Source organism: Dreissena polymorpha, chromosome 1 (genome assembly GCF_020536995.1).
Source record: "Dreissena polymorpha isolate Duluth1 chromosome 1, UMN_Dpol_1.0, whole genome shotgun sequence".
Taxonomy (NCBI): Eukaryota; Metazoa; Mollusca; class Bivalvia; order Myida; family Dreissenidae; genus Dreissena; species Dreissena polymorpha.
Genome location: NC_068355.1, coordinates 103,567,764 through 103,591,205, shown reverse-complemented (window position 1 = coordinate 103,591,205; position 23,442 = coordinate 103,567,764). Strand labels below are relative to the sequence as shown.

Sequence of the window (23,442 nt, the reverse complement as noted above, 5' to 3'; positions counted from 1 at the left end):
GATTGCCAAGCAATATTGTCCCCTACCGGTGAAACTCCACCAGTCAGTAATTTTATTATTTTTTTATTTGTTGCCATAGCAAACAGAATTTTGACGTAGGAACAAAATGAAATGATGTGAATAATCTCCATATTGCCATCTATCCACGTTTCAAGTTTCATGAAAAAATATTAAGAACTTTTTAAGTTATCGCAGGATCCAGAAAAGTGTGACGGACTGACTGACAGACTGACAGACAGACTGACAGACAGACAGACGGAGTGCAAACCATAAGTCCCCTCCGGTTTCACCGGTAGGGGACAATAAAAGGATTTTCAACTTCAATGACCTACATTTGGATCCATGTGACTCAGTTTCAAACTCAGACTACAGAAAAAGCAGGATGAACAAAAAGTGATCAATAAAGATCACCAAGACGATACTCAGACATTCCCAAAAGTATTTTTAGTCCACAAGACCGAATGTCCTGTGGACTTAAAAAACTTGCAAGACCGGACTGGGATTCATAGGACCGAAACATCAGGTCACCGACTCAAATTTATTGACATAAAGATAATTGGGAAAATGTAATAGAAAATAAGCAACACAACTGAACACTAACAAATCGCAAAACACTTGCACTGTATTCTAAAGTAAAATATTTAAACCAAAAAGTAGTTAAAAACAAAACAATTTCTCAATTTAAAATAGTTCAAATACAATTAATGTACATGTATACCTGCATGCAAATTGCTGTTTAAACAAGAGTTGTCAGATACTGATTAGGGCTTTTTTCCTTCTTTAGCAGGGACCTTATATAGGCCCCTTCCCCCAAGAGAAAGGCCCCTTCCACCAACTTAATGTCTTGAAAATCATGCATATTTCCCAAAATGTCAAGTTCACCTTGGATTTTTTTTCCCACTTTGTTAGTTTTCTGGATATCCCCCCCCCCCCTGATATTGAAGGCAAGGCTTTTTTCTAACATTAAGCAAAAAAAATATTCTGATAGTTAAATGACTGTCAGTGACTGAAGTCAGTGAAGAGTGTAAATAAATTATTTTTACACACAAAAAAAACATTTATATTTGTTATGAATCAATGAAGAACCTAAAACAACAGAACACATGTGGAATATCAAAAATATACGTAAAAAGACTAAGTTTTAAAAGCAAAAAGCAATATTATTATCGGTAAACCGAAATTTCATTGACAACTATTTCCCGGTCGCGAAATTATATGACAACTCAGAATTTTACTACAAAAGTCAATAAACTGGCCACAAAGATGAACACATCAATGAAAATGCACTGTAAAGCGCAAATTTTAACCGGAACAAACTGCTTATGCCCGGATTACAAGGATCTAAGTTGCAGAACGTATTTTCGTTTAACCGTAAACACTATTGAAACATTTACTGGGAAGTGTTTTTTGCGCATGCGCAGGAACATTTCATGAATGTTAATAAAGATAAGACGCAATTTTTACTGCTCTTATTTCTTTTAAGCTTTCTTTTATTTTCAGATTTTAATTAAATGAAATAAATAAATTTCTGCTGTTTTATTATTTACCGGACATTCGGACCGGCAGCATAGCATATTCAATCGGACCTGTCTTAAAAACGTCGGTCAGGTCCGACAGTCCGGCACTTTTGGGAATGTCTGGATACTATGATACTAATCCTATACTTTCAGCGAATCAAAGCACCTGATTACCAACACCATTTAAACCCAGACAATACCAAACTTCCTCGGACCGATGGACATATCTGACAGATTATGACAAGGTCCGATCGATTTTGCAATTCCGTCGGACCAAAATGTCCGACTCCAAAAAACATAATAAATATCTTATTAATTGTCGTCTGATGCTCCGTGGGATTCCAATATTTGCCATCAAAACATGTAGAACTAAATACGTTAATACCAGTGTCATTTTTATGTTTTCGATCTATTTGTGTCCTCCAATAAGAATAGCTCGCACATGTTCCGTTAGGCCACGACTTTTATATTTCTTGGTTTACAAAACCGCCGACCCTAATTTTTGGAAAATGGGAAAAAAAATAAAATCGGAAAATCGTCTTTTTTTTAAATATTTTATTCCCGACCGCACTTCAAAATGAGCGAAATGAGAAAAAAACGATCCGGTTTGAGTACGGTTGCGAATAAAATCAAGTAAGTACAATCAACGATTGGTTCACATATATTGCAGAGATCGGGATATTTTTCAATGTGACACATTATGTACCAGTCCTTTTATGGGCACTTCTCAAAATTTATTTCGGGTAAAAATTACAGACAATAAGAAAATCAGCGTCAGTCAAATGTCGACCCCATCAAAATTTATTTCCGTGTCTGTGACGCAACTATATTGTTTAACATGTTAATTATATTAACAAACCCGATAGTATTTGATAATAAGTATAAATAATCTAATAAAACACTGCCATTATTTACGATATATGTGTTTAGGAATTTTGTAAACACGTCCGCCATAGTTTATAGGAACTGTACAGAAAGTTTGGAAATTGGAACAAATCGGTATATCTCGGAAAATCATTGATAAATGTATTTGTCGTTTCAATGCTTAGGGCCGAGTAATTTCGGCAAATCGGAACTCAACTTGTGTAAAACACTAGCTCAATTAACCGTTAAACTCCGCCTCCGTTCTCTGCAAAAGATTCGAAGGCGGAGCTATGCACGTGCTTTTATTAAATTGGAGGATTGCAATTGAGAAACAAACACACGATTGGTTCGGCATGTTGATAGCTAGACAAAGGAAGCCAATTTTTTCGGCGCGAAATTTGTCGCTTTATTGCTTCCGACAGAAAGCGGCTTTCCTTTGATGACGTCAAACTGTCAATTCACACAGACTGCACATTTTCGGAAGACGTTAACTGACTCCTTGTTTACAATTCCAGTAAAAAAAACACTTGCTAACATTAAACTTTGGATTAAATTATCAAAATAAAGCAAAAGCGAAGTTGACAAATATGATTAAATTAATTCGCGTCAGTTCAAATAAGACGTTTTGCGTTGTAAATCAACGAGTTTTCATGACAACAACAACTTTGACAAACATTACCGCGACGACGCATGGATCGATCTACCTCGATTTTTTTTTCATGTACGATCTCATAAGTCGAGTAAGAGCAAACACATACCGGGTAATTTGTGTATGAGTAGTTTATCTTATATAAGATGTATGCAACGGGCATCGCATTGCGTAATGGTGCGCATCCAATTATGGAAATGAAGCGCAGTTTTTCGTTTTAATGGGAGAAGAACGCATGTCATGTAATGGAGTGTTTAAAATTGCCTGATGTTACATAAGGTGCTGTTAGGACTCATTTCATTTGAAGATATAGATGTGTTTCATTGCATAATTTGATTTTTTGTCTCTGTGTTAAGGTTATAAAAGATATGTTGTCTTTGTTCTGATGTTATTAGCATTAACTTTTTTTTTCCAATGATGTTTTTTTTTTTTTTTTTTTTCGACCGCCCGATGGACCATTTTCAAAATAATTTTTGTAAACCAATAAAAAAAAAAGTCGTGGCCTTATATGCGTTTATTCTGAATGTAGAGACGGAATTGGCCGAGTGTGTTCCGATGTATCTGAAATACAAACTGTTGCAACTCGGTATATTCCGTGACAGCGTCTGGAAATTTCCAAACGGATATTTATCAAGTACTAGTTCCACGCTCATATGTGCATGTCAATTCGCAAAATGCGAGAGCCGGGACCATGCAGCAAGGTGCTGGCATTTGTTAGGGGTCAATTGTCTTCAATGTAAACAGCATTGCGAGGCAAAAATAACTTCGACGTATAATTGTTTTCAGGTGCTTTCGTTTTCAAAATATTGTTGTCTTCTTTCCAAAAGATTATTTCACAACTAATTTTATTGTCTTTATATTTTGTATTGTGAGATTTGTCTGATATGCTGAGGTTTCTTACCAAAGTATTACCTGGTACTGATACTATTATATTGAGAATATTGGCAAACAAATTTTGACAAGACTCAAATGATTGATCATATTTTAATTGAAGGTACCTCAGATGAGCAGGAGACTGCTGAACCTGATAAAGTCGTAGACTTTGACGCAGAAACTCAACAAATCAATTATCAATACTGTAAAGATGACAAGAGTGATTACTGTTCAGATTTTCAGGAGGAAGGAGACAATGAGAAGTAGATAATCAATTATTTGATTTCCAATCTCTATTCCGATATCTGATAATATCTAGTAATATATAGCAGGGCTCAACATTAATGGTTGTCCTATTGCCCCTGGCAAGTAAAAGTTGGGTCCGGGCAAGTTATTTTATAATCTAGTTGTCCGCCTGGGCAAGTGCAAACAAGGGACAAAATTGTCACAAAACCAGGTTTTCATTGTGAAAAAAAATCTGATAAAGGGAGACAACTCGAACTGAACTTTTGAAATGAACAAACAAAATTAACCCCCTTTGTAATTTTGTTTTAAAATAAATCTATTTTTAGTCGTGGCGACCTTGACATTGGAGATATTGACGTGATTCTTTCGTGCGACACACCGTCCCATGATGGTGAACAAGTGTGCCAAATGATTTTAAAATCTCATAATGAATGACATAGTTATAGCCCAGACAAGCTCATTTATGGCTATTTTTTACCTTTGAACTCAGTGTGACCTTGACCTTGGAGATATTGACGTAATTTTTTCGCGCGACACACCGTCTAATGATGGTTAACAAATGTGCCAAATGATTTTAAAATCTCACAATGAACAACAAAGTTATGGTCCGGACAAGCTTGTTCCGCCCGCCCGCCAGCCAGCCCGCCAGCATTCGCCAATCTAATAACCAGTTTTTTCCTTCGGAAAACCTGGTTAAAAAGAACAAAGAGCATTTAATTTAGACTTAAATTAGACTTTAATTGCTCTAATCATTTTGTTAAGTGTGCAAAAATAAAAAAAGCTTTCGTGGTGAATCATTTTGATCTTTATTGAAAAATATGAGTTTTACAGTTAATGTAATATTTCATGTTTGGGAAAGTGGCTTTACGTTCAGGGCAAGTAGATTTTCTAAGTACTTGCCCGGGAGGGCAAGTTGGTTTTTAGGTTAATGTTGAGCCCTGATATAGTAACATACTTGTTTTATGATATTACTAGATAGTACATACTTGATATATGTCATTATGATATAAATAAATACTATGTGTAACCATCATTTCATTTTGTGTTTTCTCTCTTTTTGTTTGGTCTGCCAAACACTCATCCGGTCTGACAGAATTTGTCAATCCGTCAGACCAAATGTCTGACACCAATCTGGAAGTTTGGTATTGTCTGTAAACCTGCTATACATAAGCCACAAAACATACCGAAAAAGAATTTTGCAGTTCCTGGAGCCGAGAGTCCTTCAAACTGTACTTTTTCCTTGGAGGGGTACAAGGATGTTTTTTGTCTTCTTCAGTCTTTCCTTCGGCATCACCATCATAGTCATCATAATCATCATCATCAACATCATTATCATCATCATTATAATCCTCATCATGGTTTTCTTCTTCGACTTCATCACTCTAAATGTGAAAATGTCATGAAGTAATTGGTAACCTTTACTGAAAAGGTTTTTTTCTGATGCTTGTTGTATTGCCCTACCCTATGGTCCCAGAAGGACAGTCAGAAGGACAGAAAGACAGTCAGAAGGACATACGGAAGAACAGAAGGACAGTCAGACAGACATAATGACAGTAAGAACAACAGTCAGTAGAACAGAAGGACAGTTAGACAGTCAGACGGACATAATAACAGTCAGAAGGAAAGGACAGTTAGAAAGACATAATGACAGTGAGAAGGACAGAAGGACATTCAGACAGACATAATACCAGTGAGAAGGACAGAATGACAGTGAGGACAATAATGACAGTGAGAAGGACAGAATGACAGTGAGGACAGAATAACAGTGAGGACATAATGACAGTGAGGACAGAATGACAGTGAGAAGGACAGAATAACAGCGAGGACAGAATAACAGTGAGGACAGAATGACATTGAGAAGGACAGAATGACAGTGAGATGGACAGAATAACAGTGAGGACATAATGACAGTGAGGACAGAATGACAGTGAGAAGGACATACGGCCAAAACAAAATAATGTTGTGGTTATGCTTCTCAGACCGAGCCTATTATTTTGCTGCGACCCTACATTTTATTCAAAATTAAAAGCCAAAAGAAAAATAATCGCGGTAAAATTAAAAATGTACCGGAGGAACGTTTTTTAGCCAACCCAGCTTTTTTAACAGAGTGTGATTTGAACGCGTGCACCGTTAGCCTCATCCGCGAGGCACTTTACGTATTAAATGCATAGAGCGTCTGCAACGCACTGGAGAAATCATCTTCTTCATCAATTTTATTTAATGTTTTACATAAAAAGTGCCAGCGCCCTCACACTACTTTGGGGGAAGGGGTCCACAGCCCTTAGGAGGGGGAATTTTTTGTAAATGGGGGGATTTTTATTTTTAAAATAAACAGCTGCGCCATGAGCGCATGATACGCCCGTCGTTCGCCAATGAAGTAGTAAGGTAATAAAAAACCCTTTGAATCATTTTTTTACTTCAGTTTATTTGTATTTGAATACATGGTTTATTTTATAAGTACATGAGCATGGAGCGCCGTCTCCTTGACATTCATACCATATCTTTTTTTGAGTATATGTATGCATTTCTTTAGAGGATATGGAGTTGAAGTAAACCTAAACCTGTTATAGATATTTTGACCAATAATAAAAGAGAAATGTAGATGGGTAAGTGGTAGTGTACAATCGGAATAGAAAAAAGCTCACCTTGTTCAATTTTTCAGGGATACTAAAAAAAAAAAAAAAAAAATCCATCGAAGGATATTTGAGCTACAGTAGGACATTCAATGAAATCACGAAAGTTTGACGAACAAAGTCCCATAACTCTGGAACGACAATTCAGAATTCCGTCAAAAACGAAAGGGGATCAGGGTTTATCAATATTAAGATTGTGTTGAAATTTGAAAAAAATCCATCGAAGGATATTTGAGCTACAGTAGGACATTCAATGAAATCACGAAATTTTGACGAACAAAGTCCCATAACTCTGGAACGACAATTCAGAATTCCGTCAAAAACGAAAGGGGATCAGGGTTTATCAATATTAAGATTGTGTTGAAATTTGAAAAAAATCCATCGAAGGATATTTGAGCTACAGTAGGACATTCAATGAAATCACGAAATTTTGACGAACAAAGTCCCATAACTCTGGAACGACAATTCAGAATTCCGTCAAAAACGAAAGGGGATCAGGGTTTATCAATATTAAGATTGTGTTAAAATTTGAAGAAAATCTGTCAAAGGATATTTGACGTAGCGTACGACATTAACAGACGGACGGACGGACGCGGGGTATACCATAATACGCCCCGTCATAGACGGGCGTATAAAAACAACAACTGTGTTTATCTGTTATAAACATATATTTCTATATATGTGACTGTCTATAGGGCAGAAAGGTGGACTTTTACTCAATCTAATGACTATATAACAGTAATCTAATTTAAATGTGGGTCGGTAGTAATCTAATTTAAATGTGGGTCGGTAGGTAGGCTTTTTTTCTTACCACAACACTTAATTGAATAGTTTACTCAATGAGAATGTCATTATTTTCAAGTATCAGCAGTGTGAAATGCATGAGGACATAGTACTAACTTTCAGATATAGTTCTTAATAAGCAGATGTTTCATCCAGATTGTCTTTCACTGTAAATTATTGTACAAATAAATATTCTATGAAAACTAAAGACTGCATTTTGAAAAAAGCATATATTGACTAGAATAAATGTAAATGAAATAAAACATTAACAAATATAACAGTTCTGAACGATTGAGACGCTTTCTGCAGTTGCGTAAATTTCAGACATAAAATTCGAACGCGGATTTTGTAACAGAAAAAGCTTTTGTCTTTATCTGTAAATTACTGTACAAATAAATATTCTTTGAAAACTGAAGAATGCATTTTGAATAAAGCATTTATTGATTAGAATGTCAATTAAACAAAACATTAACAAAAATAACAATTCTGAACGATTCAGACGCTTTCCGCAGTTGCGTAAATTTCGGACAATAAATTCCGAGGCGAATTTTATAACATCATTTTTTTTGGAATCGGCGGTTAAAAAACAGGGTCGGTCAGGTAACCGGAAACAAGACTTTTTTTTTGTTAGGACTATATTGGATAAAGCGATATTACAGACCGTGATATATTGGAGTCAATTTTCAACTATAAATCAGTGATTTTTTTTTGATTTTTTTACTTTTTCTGAGGGGAAAAAAATCAGTTTTTTTGGTGAAAAAATTTATACTTTTCAGGTGGGGGACTGCAGCATAAATTCAGCGGCAAATTTGATAAGATTGAGGGCCCTGAGTGCGACCATGCTCCTGAATTCAGGGCTTTTAAAGCCTTCAGTCCGGGGACGACTTTCAACAAAATCGAATCTATATTGAGATAACACCAAGATGGGTTTATAGAGGTGTCTCTTGCCGCAACTGAAGGTATGTTTTTCATGGTGGTTGGGGTAAAACAGTAATTTTGTTCACTGAAAAATGTATTGGAAAGGTTGTTCTTTTTGTATATGCACAAATCTTGAGGTAAGTCTATTTACATATCTAAACATTTCTGCACAGGAGTGTCGGTGTTTTCATTAGGATAAATGAAACACCCAAGGCCAAAACTCGCCACAAATTCCATAAATTTAAACAGTACTTCTGTTGTCCCAGCTCGTATTGAAAATCCATCCATGCCAAGGCTAAAAGAAACTATGCACAAATTTTTCAAGAAATGCCTAGGCGAGGGGAACCTCTGCTAAAAATTTTTGTGTAAAGTCTAGACTAAGTAGGGGGTCCCCATGCCCAAATTATTCATCAACATTTACAGTATTTTTCTCTATATAAAAAAGTTTTCTGAAGTTTGTTTTTGATATGGATAAAAAGTCAATGCATGGCTACAGCCAAGTTGAAGCCATGAATTGATCATTCATCCTAATCAGCAGTTAAAATGGTTTTTGTGCTAGATTGCCTATGTATGTATTGGAAAAAAAGCCGTTCAACAAAATAAAATAAAATAATAAAATGTTTTTCCTACCTACCTACCCTAATTTCTTTTGGCCCGTAACCTAAACCACAACATTATTTTGTCTTGGCCTCAGTCAGTGAGAAGGACAGAATGACAGTGAGAAGAACAGAATTACACTCAGAAGGACAGAATGACAGACAGAAGAACAGCATTTCACTCAGAAGGACAGAATGACAGTGCAAAGAACAGAATTACACTCAGAAAGACAGAATGACAGTGAGAAGAACAGAATTACAGTGAGAACAACAGAATTACACTCAGAAGGACAGAATGACAGTCAGAAGAACAGAATTACACTCAGAAGGACAGGCAGAAGAACAGAATTACACTCAAAAGGACAGAATGACGGACAGAAGAACCGAATTACACTCAGAAGGACAGAATGACAGTGAGAAGAACCGAATTACACTCAGAAGGACAGAATGACAGACAGAAGAACAGAATTACACTCAGAAGGACAGAATGACAGTGAGAAGAACAGAATTACACTCAGGACAGAATGACAGACAGAAGAACAGAATTACACTCAGAATGACAGAATGACAGACAGAAGAACAGAATTCACTCAGAAGGACAGAATGACAGTCAGAAGAACAGAATTACACTCAGAAGGACAGAAGGACAGACAGAAGGATGACAGACAAGGGCAAATCAATGTTGGTGTTATACAAACATGTAATTTTGGATCTTGTACAGACAGACAAAAGGATAGATCAAACGCAATACGACTCCAGCATCAGTAGATGCTGGGGGCATACAAACTAATAATATAAACTTGTTCAGTCACAAAACCATTTCTATCTGGAATAGTCTCCCAGAAGACATTATAACAGGGCTCAACATTAACGGTTGTCCTATTGCCCCTGGCAAGTAAAAGTTGGGTCCGGGCAAGTTACTTTATAATCTAGTTGTTTGCCCGGGCAAGTGCAAAAAAGAACAAAGCATTTAATTTAGACTTTAATTGGACTTAAATTGCTGTTATCATTTTGTTAAATGTGCAAAAATAAAAAAAGGTTTTGTGGTGAATCATTTTTATCTTTATTATAAAATATGAGGATAACAGTTAATGGGATATTTCATGTTTGGGCAAATCAGGGCTTTTCCGCCATATGCCATGGGTCCGAATATCGGCCCCATTCCCAATGCAATTCTGGTTGTTTTTTTCCCAATTGATTTTTTTTTTAACCTTTAAATATATAATTTAACCTGATCCAGTGTAGAAAAAAGAAAAATATTGCATAATTAAATTATCTGTTGCCTTGAATTTGTTTAAAAAACAGTCAAATATGTTAAATTGATTATTTAAGACTTTCCTTATTTTCCCCAAAATCCGGCGTTTGGTGCGATCTTTTTCCCCTCCAAAAAGGCCAGGCCCTTTCCCCAAAATCAGATAAAAAAAACCTGCACTTATCACACATGTTCATAATATTTTGTAAATTTGAAATAATATGTTATCCAAATAGTCGTTATTTACCAGTTAATAGCTTCTTTGAAATATAAGAAACACTATTTACATGCGATTATTTTTCCCAATTGAGCCAGTTTTGCAATAAATTTTTTTCCCAAAATGGTTTTTTTTCACGACGCAAAATTCCCAAAATTCCAGTGTGGCGTTTTCCCAAAATGGAGCGGAAAAGGCCTGCAAATGGCTTTACTTTCAGGGCAAGTAGATTTTCTAAGTACTTGCCCGGCAGGGCAAGTTGGTTTTAGGTTAATGTTGAGCCCTATATAACCAGTAACAGTGTACAATATTTAAATGGATAAACTGTCACAATCATATGTTAAGCAGAAGATTTTATATATATCTTAAATTAAAACTAAATTATACTTTTATTAGCCTATGGGGCAACAGAGCCTTCACAGACGACAAGAGGTAGGCAAAAGGTACGGACACTGATGGTATGGGCTATAAATCTAAATCTAAGGTGGTATAATACACAGGATAATATTAAGAATGGGCTGGTGAATATTTATACTATTTAAGCTGTTTTTAAACTAAAGCTGAAATTGAAATGAAGTAAAAAATATCATCCTTTTTAAAATTGGGACTTCATGGGTTCCCAATAAGATTCATTATAAATACAAACCCAGGTCTTGTGAGTACCTCATCTTGCTCCTGAGTTGAGGCAATACCGTCTGTTGCTAAGGAGTACAAAGTTGTGTTTGAATCACAGGACTCTTTAATATAGGACTGCTCCATCAACTGACTTATTTCATCAACACTTTCTTTATCTGCTACAACCTTTCTCCTCGTTTTTCTCTTGACTCGTCTTTCATTGATGTGATTACTTAACAAACTCTCTGATAACTTTTCGAAATCTACAGAAGGTTCCATTGCTTTATTATTTGTGTTCTTTTTACAAGTGTTTCTAGTAACTCTAACAAATTGTTGACTAGTATTGGACTGGTCATTTGGAATGCTTATCTGTTCTGATTCATTGCTATCCTCTTCATCTGTCAATTCTTCACCTTCATGTATTGCACTCAATTCTGTTAAATCATCACTCTGATCTTCTCCCTCTTCTTCTGACTCATCAATTTCATCCTCTTCATCTAAAACATCCTCCTCAAACTCATCTTCTTCTTTACTCTCTGCAAGATCACTGCTTTCATCTGATGACACTTCTTCCTCTCCTTCACTTTGATCGCTTTCGTTACTCTCACCATCAGGAAATATTTCTGAATTTTGCAATTTCTGCAGTTTAGCTGTCACTCTAGTGAACCGTGGAAGGCCAGGAGAACTGAATAAGCTTGCAGAGTTATCAATAATATTAGAGTTAACACAATTAAGTCGACTTTGTGTTGCGTGGGACTTTGAACTGCCAGAGTAAGATAAAGATACATGACTAAGTTTATGTAGCTGAATAAGACAATTGGCACGGGTCTGTCTTATGTTCCCTGATTTAATAGCTGGACTTGAACAGTTTCGTGACCCTACAGAGGAGCAAAGTGAAGGCGTGTTGAAGATACTGGCGCTATGGCCACTTTCAGGAGTTTGCACACTGGAATAGCCGGTATCCAACACCGGACTGTCAAAAGCTTCAATGTGAGACAGATCTGTTACTTGAATATTCTTAGCCCTTCTTGTCCTCTTTGCTAGGGGTGTACTGGTTTCAACAGACAATCTACTTACAGGTTTCACTCCGTCAACTGGGGAGTCAGAGATCACCAAACTGTAATTATCAAAATCACTGAAATTAATGTCTTCTTTCATATGCTCTTTCCCTGTTGTTTTTACAGGCCTTTTTCGCTTCACTGTGGCCCCTCGAAGCTGTTTTTTCAGGTTTGCAGAGTCATTGTAGTCAACCTGTTTATTTCTGTCCCTTAAGGCAGGCCTCCGTTGACCAGACTCAGAGCAGGGAGAATGGCTGCTAGACGAAGATATGGAGAAGCCATCAACCTGCAATTTAATGTGCATTACATCACTTATACAGAAGCAATTAGCATGTGATGAAAGGGGCATGTCACAATGTGTGCAGAAACAATCTGTCTGGAATGAAGGGGGCATTGCATCATTTGTTACAAGCAATCAGCCTGGATTGGAAGGTCAGTTGAATCATTTATGCAGAAGCAATCAGTCTGCAGTAGTAAAAAATAACAAGAGCACCGCCTTGCGGGTGCAGACCGCTCATCTATTTTTCTTTTTAAAGGTGAAGGGACAGTCACCTATTTCAATTTCAATCACAAAGGAGGGAGGGTTGGAGTGGAGGGGGTGTATAGTGTGGGTGTGTGGTCATTTATTACATTATCTTCCAAAAATGCAAAAAAAATGCAAAAAAAATATTTATTTTTATTTTTGTTTGGGGGGGGGGGGAGGATTCTTGGGTGGGATGGTTGGACGGTATTTAAAAAATAAAATAATACAAAAAAATATTTGTGTTTTTTAACCATGTTTCAAAAAAAAATTGTGTTTTTTAACCATGTTTCAAAAAACATCTGGGGGGGGTTTAGTGTTAGGGTGTGGTGGTCATTTATTAGATGATCTTTAAGAAAAACAAAAGGGGGGGGGATTGGGGGGGGGGGCATGGGGGATGGTTTGGGTGGAGTCTATTGTGGTTTGTCAGGTAAGAGTTGTTTTGTCAAAGTACAAAGTATCAATCAAATCTAAGCATATATAAAGAAGTTATGGCAATTTTAGCAAAATTTAATAATTTGACCTTGAGAGTCCAGGTCATTCAAAGGTCAAGATAAAATTCAACTTGCCAGGTACAGTACCCTCATGATAGCATGTGTTTGAAGTTTGAAAGCAATAGCCTTGATACTTTACTTAGAAGTAAAGTGGATCTAAACACAAAATTTAACCATATATTCAAAGTTACTAAGTCAAAAAAGGGCCATAATTCCGTAAAAAATGACAACCAGAGTTATGCAACTTGTCCTTTACTGTCCCCTTATGATAGTTTGCGAGTGTTCCAAGTATGAAAGCAATATCTATGATACTTCAGGGGTAAAGTGGACCAATGCACAAAACTTAACGAAATTTTCAATTTTCTAAGTATAAAGGGCCCATAATTCCGTCAAAATGCCAGTCAGAGTTACATAACTTTGCCTGCACAGCCCCTTATGATAGTTAGTAAGTGTTGCAAGTATGAAAGCAATAGCTTTGATACTTTAGGAATAAAGTGGAGCTAAACACAAAACTTAACCAAATTTTCAATTTTCTAAGTACAAAAAGGGCACATAATTCAGTCAAAATGCCAGTCAGAGTTACATAACTTTGCCTGCACAGTCCCCTTATGATAGTTAGTAAGTGTTGCAAGTATGAAAGCAATAGCTTTGATACTTTAGGAATAAAGTGGACCTTAACGCAAAACTTAACCAAATTTTCAATTTTCTAAGTATAAAAAGGGCACATAATTCTGTCAAAATGCATGCCAGAGTTATCTAACTTTGCCTGCCGATTCCCCTAATGATAGTAAGTAAGTGTACCAAGTTTGAATGCAATAGCATTGATACTTTATGAGAAAAGTGGACCTAAACGCAAAACTTAAGCGGATGCCGACGCCGACGCCAAGGTGATGACAATAGCTCATATATTTTTTTCAAAAAATAGATGAGCTAAAAAGGAAAAAATCCCCCATAAAAGGCAAACAGCACAAAAATTACCCCTAATGGATGTGGGTAGCTTCCCCTGATGGCCAGAGAGGGCCCTGATAGTCAGTAACTATGAAAATCAGTTACAACATCCCAATTTTTATATTTCATCAAGCAGAAAAATACTAATACAAGCCTAGCAGCATAACCTATATGTAATAGAGAAGTTGCACATATCAGAATAACATATTGAAGAACTTGCAATCTTTTTGAGGAACTTACATGTAAGCTTGTTTCAACTAAAGGCTTTTTTAACTGCAAGTAGAGAAGTGCTTTTTCTTGTCTTCATACTTGCCTTGACTTTGTTTTTTGATATTTTGGGGTCCTTGACAGGCACATTTTGGTTCTCCTTATTGATTCCCTGCTTGCCAGGTTGTCTGTTAATTGCAATGAAGAACTAAAAGCCATTGTTAGCCTAAGATCATTTCATATTCACAATAAGTCGTTTGAAAAAAAATTGAAATATAAAATACAAAACATAAATAACTATAACTGTGAGATATTGCACACACCAATGACCATACCAGTACTATGTTAGGAAACATTCAGCCATCAATTTTTTTTCAAACAGACTGCATAAAACTGCATACAGTTTACCTGCTAGCAGGGATTTCAATAGATTTTAAAAACCAGGAGTCAATGACCCCTGGACTGAAATTTTGAGGAGTCAAATTGGAAAATGCTGGGGTCAATTTTGAAGCGCGTTAATTGTGTTTTTGTCTGTATAATTTAATTTTTTAGGATAAAAATATGCCCTAAGAGAAACACAATATCTTAAAAAGTTATACTGCTTTATTAAATAACAATACAATGATACATAACACAACATATTTTAATGAATTGGTACATTAAATATACTTCTTTACAACACATTTAAGTCTTTTAACACATTTAAGTAATTTAAGATATGTACCGGTAGCACCTTTTCATCACATAGTTATCGTCATTATATTATCATCATCCCTATGATAGCTTTTCTAACACAACACAATCTAAATGCATGGAACATCTAGTATATCTATTACTGTTTATCCGAATACTATACATGTCAGAAATATGTACACTTAGGAATGCCTTACCTGTAGTAGTTTTACTTTAATAATCCAAATTTTTCTTGTTGTTATCGGGTTTAACAAACATTATCAAATGTTTGTTAAATCCAGTTAATGCTTTCTCCATTATTGAATCGCCATTACTTGCAATTTGAATCGCCAGCTTTGAATTGAACGCGGGTTGAATGATAAGTCCGCCATTTACAATGTCGAAGGTCATGATGCAGCAATTTAATTCTACGCGGATAATTGATATCTAATCGAGAAAATGTGTTTTCTCAATGTTTATGTGTAGTATTATTACTTGTTAGTATTAAAAATGAACTGTGATTCCAGTTTATATAAGATGGGTGTTACTCGTAATTATCAGTGGATTAACAAACTGACAAAACTCGCTGGACTTACTAGTGGATCTACGTAATAAATAGACCTTTGCACGCACTATTTAGACGGTGACATGTGTATTGAAAGAGATGAGATAAGATAAACAACGCCCGGGGTATTCCCTCGATTAAAGACCGAGTTTCAAATACTGAAACATTAATTTCAATTAGGAGCACAGCGGTATTTATTACCATGGAACTCGAGATGTTAACTGACGCGTCAAAATGACGCACGGCAGAAAAAAGGGTTGCGTCAAAAATGAGTCATTTTTAATTTGCTCGCGTCAAAACGCAGGATTCTGCGTCTATTGAAATCCCTGTGCTAGTCAAACAGAAACACAAGAGTGTTAAGTGAGAGTTTGATTTAATGGCACATAATTTTATAAAAATCTATCTATTAAATATTATTATCATTCATATTGAACGGTCGCACATCTGTCGGAACAAACACAGATTTTTTATTTATGGTCTTACTAACTTTGACCGATAACCCAATATATATGAAAAGTAATTTTATTGAGTAGAAAATAGTAAGTTAGAGAAAAAATGGTTGCATTGAAAAAATGACCCACAAAACAACATACACACTACCGGTAGTTACCTTGGATTTTTAACTCCGTTCCTTTGCCTAGTAAAACAACTTCCACCTGTTGAATTCAACGAGTCCTGACCACTGCTGCTACTGGAATGAAATATGCCAGACTTGGACGAGTCTCCAGACGTACTGAACACTCCAGTCTTCTTGTCCTGGTCAGATAACCAGGTGTCCGTAGCTACAATCACCCGATTCTTGTGACGACCGTACGTCCGCAGTGTGCCATCCTTCCTCATTCTTGCTTCCTGAAAAATGACCTTATAGTTATATGAAAAGCACTTTTTTATTCTTTAGCTGAAGCAGAATATATGGTCTAAATCCCATCAGAATTTTGTCAATGCATGAAGTTTTGCACACATAAAATGAAATTTATCCTTAAGCATTCCATTAATCCATTTGTATCACTTACATCGCATGCATGAATTTGGTTTTCACACATTATTTTTTTTAATTGTTTTACACATACATTCCATACGTCCCGGATTGTCCTGCAGTCCAGGAAATCTGCCAAATGTCTCGGATTTTACAAAATCCATATATACATGTACCTTATCTTGGGCTTAATTGCACCTCAATTCTGTTCTGTGTTCCCACTAATCCGCAGCATCTCCGTGGCAATGCCTACCCCAATAGGTGACTACGCAACGTGTCAAAATCGATCAATTAAAAGGGGTCCTGTTATCATATCGATTGTCTCACGTTCGCAGTTAAACCAAAAAGGTGGCATTGTTTAATGTGGTGTTTATTTGGCTTTAATATACAACGTTATAATTTCCCTCTGCGTAAGGGCAAAGGAGTTGTTCCCACATATGAAGATTCGTGCGGTTGTGAATTAGTTATGCGTGAATAACCCCGTGTCAATATAAATCTAGTTTCAGTGGCTTTGTTATACCAAGCACACTACTTGGTCCGTATTGTGTACGCCTCCACGATAAAATCGTGGACAGTTACTTCGGAGACTTTTGATGAAAACATCGATGTTGTCCTCGTGGAAATTTCATGCATAATTCAGTTATATCAAAATATTTATTTTTACGCGATATTAAATTAAAAAACAACACACAAACAATGTGTATCTTTACCGTCTTTAAGATTATTAATTATTGAAACAATTACTGTCACATATACTAATTAAACAAAATGAGAATCACCTATTAGGTGGATATATTATATTATACGATTTTACATTGCTAGGCGCACCTGCCGCTTACATCATTTCAACAAGATGGCAGACTTTAAAGAAAATAAATTGTGACTCGCCAAACATGGCAAATAAAGATCGAATTAACAATGGATCATACACTTAGAAAAGATTAATGAAATGCCTGTGATAATCTAGGTTGGCGCTAAGGAAAAAAACTTAGTAGCCAAAGCCAGGGGGGTCCGGGGGCATGCCCCCCCTGAAAATTGTTGGATCCTAGATCGTCTGTGGTGCGTTTTGGGGCTATTTCCTGAGCAAAATTAAGACTATTTTTGTCTGAAATTAGCCCTTTTTTGCTTGAAGTTTTTTCTTCGCTGGTGAGCCACTTGCTGACATTTTGCAGCCGATTTTTTTTTACATAGACACCGGTGGCGTAGTGATAATGATACATTAACACCGTTAAACAGTTTTCGGTACATGTGGTATTTAAGTTAGAAACCGCTAAAACAGCCCGCCCGTCTCGGTAGTAATTATACGACATTTTATGAAATCCAAACATTACTTTTTTTCATTTTTTTTGTTTTTGAAGAAATGCGTGAGGAATTACTTAGTCAGCATGAGACCGTCATACACTGGTTAGATAAGACGTTTCCGATTCTGCATTCACGTCTGCACTATTTTAGACGTCCTCCAATCGCAAACCTAACATTTGGTCATTTCGTGAGCTTACATTATTCTGTCCGCTTTCTTTTCTCAAGAATTGTGTTAATTTCTGTTGTTTCCACTTTCCATTTTCGTTCCAAGCATCATTTTTTCTCGGAATCTGCAACTCACTTTCTAAATCGGTCTTTCTAGTTGCATAGCGACCGTAAAGGGAAGTTACTCTTATCTACTTTTTTTGCCAATCAAAATCGTTGTTCCTTGGGAAATAAGTTTATAGTGGCTATGTCAATGCCATAACTCCGCCCATCTTATTAAATGACAATTCTGTACTGGTCGATTCGATAACGTTGAATCGTAACATCTATAGCATAGGTCATTACACGGCAAGCTTCAGTAAATCAGTTATCACGTGAATCGCCAAGTAACCCAAATGTTTGAAAGTCTGGTCGCAGTGTAAAGCGTGACCAATTAAGACATTAGCCATGTAGATTATCGACATAGGCGGTCGTCATTATCCCCCGGGGCCTATCTGGTAAGGGCGTTATCCGTGTAATCTTAGTGTAGCAACCCCAGCTAATTTTTCATCAACATCTGTTTTTAAAGGCAATTGCATATTTGAAAAGAGCTCTTTAAGAGCTTTTCAGAACAGTTTTTCTTTTTAAAATATCTTAAAAAATAAAAAAGTTATGGGAATTTGAATATTGCTAAAATGCGCACAAATTCTGAATTTTCTCCCTATATAAAGCGAACAAGGAAGCGCGACATTCGCGGCACCGGAAATTCAAGTTCATACATTTTTACATAGTAAAATTGCCATAACTTTTTTATTTTTAGAGATATCTTCATGAAATTTGGAACATTTGTAGATCAATGTATTCTCTGTTCATTAAAGTATTATAAACCCTTTTAGTTATTAATACACACATGGTAATGATCAACACATTTAGGAAGCATATACATAATTTTATTAGAGACATAATTTTATTAGAGACATTATCTTTTTTTCGAAAGGCATCAGGCTAAAATATCTACAATTAACACATTTATTCACTCAAAAGCAATATTGGTATTACTTAAAATGGAAACCGGTTTTTAAAAGCAAATTTAACTAATTTAGTCTTAACTCTCTAATCAAATTTTCACATGTGTTTGGGGGGGGGGGGGGCAAAATGTCTTTTCATCGTCTTGGGACGGGGACATGCACACATTCTATAACTTTCTAATCGTTGAAATAAATCTATGAATATTTCTTATATATGTTATATATGTTGTCTTTTGTTGGTGCCTCTTTCACATTCCATAACCATTCAAAATTCAAACAGTCGGGCACAAATCCAGCAGAAATTAGGAATTGTTTCTTAACCGTCTGAATGTCTTCTGGTAGAGGCCATTTGTACTGGCCAAGTTTTCTGGTGGTAGTCATGAATTTAACCACAAAGTTTTCTTTATCTTTAACTTCAAAATCCATACCAGGATACCAAGCATCCTGGTATGCAATTGCAACATATGCATTACAATTTAAAATTCTGCATTTAGATTCATCAAGTCTTTCACATTTTTTCACCGGGCACTTCTTTAAATTGACAAGTTTTTTTTCTGGTCACATGTTCTTGAAACTTTGGTTTTGACATATTTTTCTGTTGATGCTTTGAATGAAGGGTTAAGATGACACAGTAAATTGAACAACACAGTTGAAATTTCCCCATTTTTTCTATAAAAGTATTTATTTCAAGAATGAGTCCATTCTTCTGCCTGTTTATAGGCTACAAGGTTTCTGCCTTCTTCTAAAGAGAGGTTGTTATACCATTTTCATGACAGAATGGTCCTGGGTAGTCTGCCATTGACTTCCTAGATCTACTGAAAAAAAAGGAAAGAAAAGTCAGACCTACATCATCAGTACATGTATAAATCATGTTAATATGCAACTTTTACAGTGCAAAAACATTCTCACAGGCCAGTGGGGATATGCACATTTGGACAATTTCTACAACGTGGGGGCAAATTTATCGATTTAATCATGTCAACGATTGTTTAGATACTTAAGAAAACTTATTTTCATACATATAATTTACGGAAAAAAACACCTTTGAGGGCATTTCATAACAGTAACACGGGGTTGGTTTTCCTACGATTCGATCGCACGAGCAAGTGCCCGTCCTTACATCGAAATTACATATTTGCACTGAAATAAATAATTAATCGAGTCAAAGTCAAGGTTTCTAGAACTCACCTTTGTATTTATAATAAAGTTGAACCACATGAAGATGTTCTCTATCGGTAACATGCTCAAAATCGTCGATAGAAAAACGTGTTTACGATGCGTAATCAGTTAATCAAAATGGCGGTCAAAGGTGAAAAGCGAGGTCGCCGCGTGACCGGAGTAAATTTGAATAAATTACTACGTTCGGCTTAAAATGCGGGAGGGTTCCTATTGTTTCCGACAAAAGATTTTTATATCAAATTAAACGTCAGAACATTCCCTACAATATGATATATGATGCATAGTTCGGAAATCAGTACTTTTTGTAAAAAATCGGCGACACTTTAGGGGACTATATCTTCGGTTCGGATGAACTTAAAAATTTGCATCAAAGTCATGAATGGAGGTCGTGAACTTTTCTAAATGGATTCGTCCATCTCATTAATATTCATAAAGTTTAAGTCACCCGCGAATAGGAACAAAGAGTACATGTGCCACGCGCCGAGTGCATGAAAGTTGATAATCACGCGCAACAGCGAAAAACCATAATATTTATAGTTTATTAACAGATAAAACTGGGTTATAGTGGGTAAAATACAAAAGTAAAACATGCATTTTGTAGAGAATTTTATTAGCTTTAAAATGAGACCAATTATAAAAATATTCATCTACAAATGTAATTTTAATCCCCAAAATGCCACAGGCGGTGTAGACTTTTCACAGTTTTCCAGATAAAATGTGGGATTATCGGAGATTAGCTGGGGTTGCTACTTAGTGATGTTTATGGCGATTTATACGGCCTGAAAACAGGCATTTAGATTGGGCATTTGTAAAGCATAAGGTCTTTTTTTTCAATCGCCAATTTCATGAAAAGCTTATTTTTAATCGCCAGCCAGGAATTGTAATCGCCAATGGCAATTTCGGCGATCGGTAGTGCTAACGTAGGATAATCAATGATGCATAAAATCGTTTAAGATGCTAACAACATATTTATTAGTAATGTACTCAATTTGCGATGTAAAAAAAATGTGTACCAAAATTGCATACAAGTCTATTGTTTCGCTATATATATATACGTCCCGGAAAATCTACAGATATCCCGGAAAATTGAGCTCAATGTCCCGAAATTGGTCTGAAAATTTATGGAATGTATGGTTTTACAGCTTCCTCAAAAAATAAAAAAAGCACCCTGTATAAACACAGCGATTTTTTTTCGTTCATAATAAAGTATCTGTTAAAGGTACTTTCCCAATTTAAGAAAAATTATGGAAATCCCGATTTCTGTCTACAAAATCCCAAAAAGAAAGGAAAGTTGCTACAATTTTGCTCCAAAAGCGCATTATTTTCAAACAAACAAATAAAATGAGCAACTAAACTGAATTTTCAACAAAAGGACATGACAAACAATTTTTAAATTGGTTTTGTGCATTTGAGTATCAAGCAATTAAAGACACATAAATCCTATTCAATTTTAAGACTTAATGATGTGAATGTTCCCAATGTCAGTGATTTTCATGCCAATTGGAGTGGATCCAGTACTTTTCCCAATTGGGATTTTTTCGTTGATGAAACACAAAGACACCAGGACTCCAAATAAGTTTTATATAATTGGGTAATGTACTGAAACCAACCCCCTCCCCCGTGTAATCAGCATGATTAGTTAACAACTAAACAAGAACAAGTGCAACTTTATGGCCCTGGATCCCTCACCAGAGTTCAACAAGTATAGGTACTGTAATGGTATAAATTACGGGGTGCCGATTGTCCGGGAATGCAAAAAACGCAGGGTGCCGATTGTCTGTGTGTCGTTGGTCCTACAATCTATAGGGATTTATGTGGTCGCGAAAACATATGCCATTTAAACTATACTATGTGTTTTATCTTCAACAAAGACAGTACCTTTTTCTATGTCATCATTTATACAAGTTTTAGTTGGAAATGGTTAATTTGGAGCTCGTGTTTCCATAGCAATGGACTTATGATTGATTATTATTAAACTGCAACTTTTCTACAATTTAAGATGGCGCCGAAATCACTTTTTGTTAAATACATTTTCATTGGTCAGTTTTGTGTTCGGTTACACTATACGCAATGTAGCATATAGTTACGGCTTAACAGTTGAAACAAGAAATATCTTTCAAATAGATGTCCGGCGTATATACTGACTTAAAATGAAGGTAGAAAATCGACGTTTCTAAGTAATTAAATTAAAAACAAAGGTTTAAGTATTGTTCTTTCTTTAACTTAAAAGTTGCATATACACTACATATGAAATGTTTATTATGAAATGCACGTATATTAAACCACATAATAGTGTCTGTAGATACAACTTTTAATAGGCGAGATCACATCAAATGTGTCCTGACATGGTTTATTACGAATTTATTTTTTTGTTATCGAAACATATGGTATGTTGATATTTGATTAAGACGCAGTTTTCTTTCCACACATTCAAATAACACTGTTACATCCGCGTCATGCGATAATTGGTCTTATGGAATATGCACTTGCGCAGTCTAGTCAGAGGCTACGCTTTCTGTCATAAAAAGCACGCAATGTTTCGTGATATCTCAAGAGTGGCCTTTTCAGTATGCATACCCTGACAAGACTGCGCGGATGCACAGGCTTAGCAGGCGCTATATTGCATAATACCTATTTTCGCATGACGCGGGTATTTCAAAACCTTATTGCGTCATGTAAATGTAATATCAAACCGCGATCTTTGCGATAGAATATTATAGTCACACACACTGTGTTATTCATAGCAAACTTGCAAATGTTGGTAACCTTTTCTGGCTTGCATACGTCACACATGTATGGCTAGATAATTAGACGATTTCCGTTCTATCATTGGCACTATTCTATGTCGGTAGTGTCGTCTCACAATACAAGAGAAATTACATTGACCGGAAGGTTTTCATTCATTTCATTCCCTTAAATGTGTGTTATTTGATATATCGAAAGCAATACCGTGTTATCATTATAATGCGTTTATTAATTCCGTTATATTCCGCTTCCTTCTGACGATCACTGACCCAGCTTTGACCATGGAAGTCTTGTGGATGGAATTTACCGGTAATGCGTATCCCCATCTCCCTACACTGAACAGTGTTACACCCTGTACTTCAAAGACGCGGTGATGTTACCAATGTACTTGATGATTATGCTCAAATCAGCCAATATCGAATAAATGATATGTATTCATTCGGG

At 35.9% G+C, this 23,442-nt stretch overlaps 2 protein-coding genes across 2 annotated transcripts in view; both read right to left on the bottom strand.

The window, feature by feature from the left end:
* LOC127865176 (dentin sialophosphoprotein-like) overlaps positions 1–12,537 on the bottom strand; it is a 77,618-nt gene extending 65,081 nt beyond the window's left edge. The window contains exons 1-2 of the mRNA XM_052405144.1: positions 11,209–12,537; positions 5,334–5,531 (exon numbers count right to left, since the gene is read on the bottom strand). Of these exons, the coding sequence (XP_052261104.1) occupies positions 5,334–5,531; positions 11,209–12,522 (1,512 nt within the window). The 5' untranslated portion in view covers positions 12,523–12,537. The remainder of the gene's footprint in view (positions 1–5,333; positions 5,532–11,208) is intronic.
* A 1,896-nt stretch (positions 12,538–14,433) lies between these two features.
* LOC127841987 (uncharacterized) lies at positions 14,434–22,268 on the bottom strand. Its single transcript, XM_052371298.1, has 3 exons — positions 22,132–22,268; positions 16,235–16,473; positions 14,434–14,575 (listed from the first exon to the last, which is right to left on the bottom strand). The coding sequence occupies exons 2-3, from the start codon at positions 16,462–16,464 to the stop codon at positions 14,434–14,436; spliced, it is 372 nt and encodes a 123-aa protein (XP_052227258.1). The 5' UTR covers positions 16,465–16,473; positions 22,132–22,268.
* Between the last annotated feature and the right edge of the window lie 1,174 nt (positions 22,269–23,442).

Excerpts from the sequence above, each read along its gene's own strand:
- LOC127841987 (XM_052371298.1), bottom strand. The coding sequence starts at position 16,464 with ATGAGGAAGGATGGCACACTGCGGACGTACGGTCGTCACAAGAATCGG. Across the intron at positions 14,576-16,234 it reads AACGGAGTTAAAAATCCAAG|ACAACCTGGCAAGCAGGGAA; the intron begins GTAACTACCGGT and ends TGCAATTAACAG.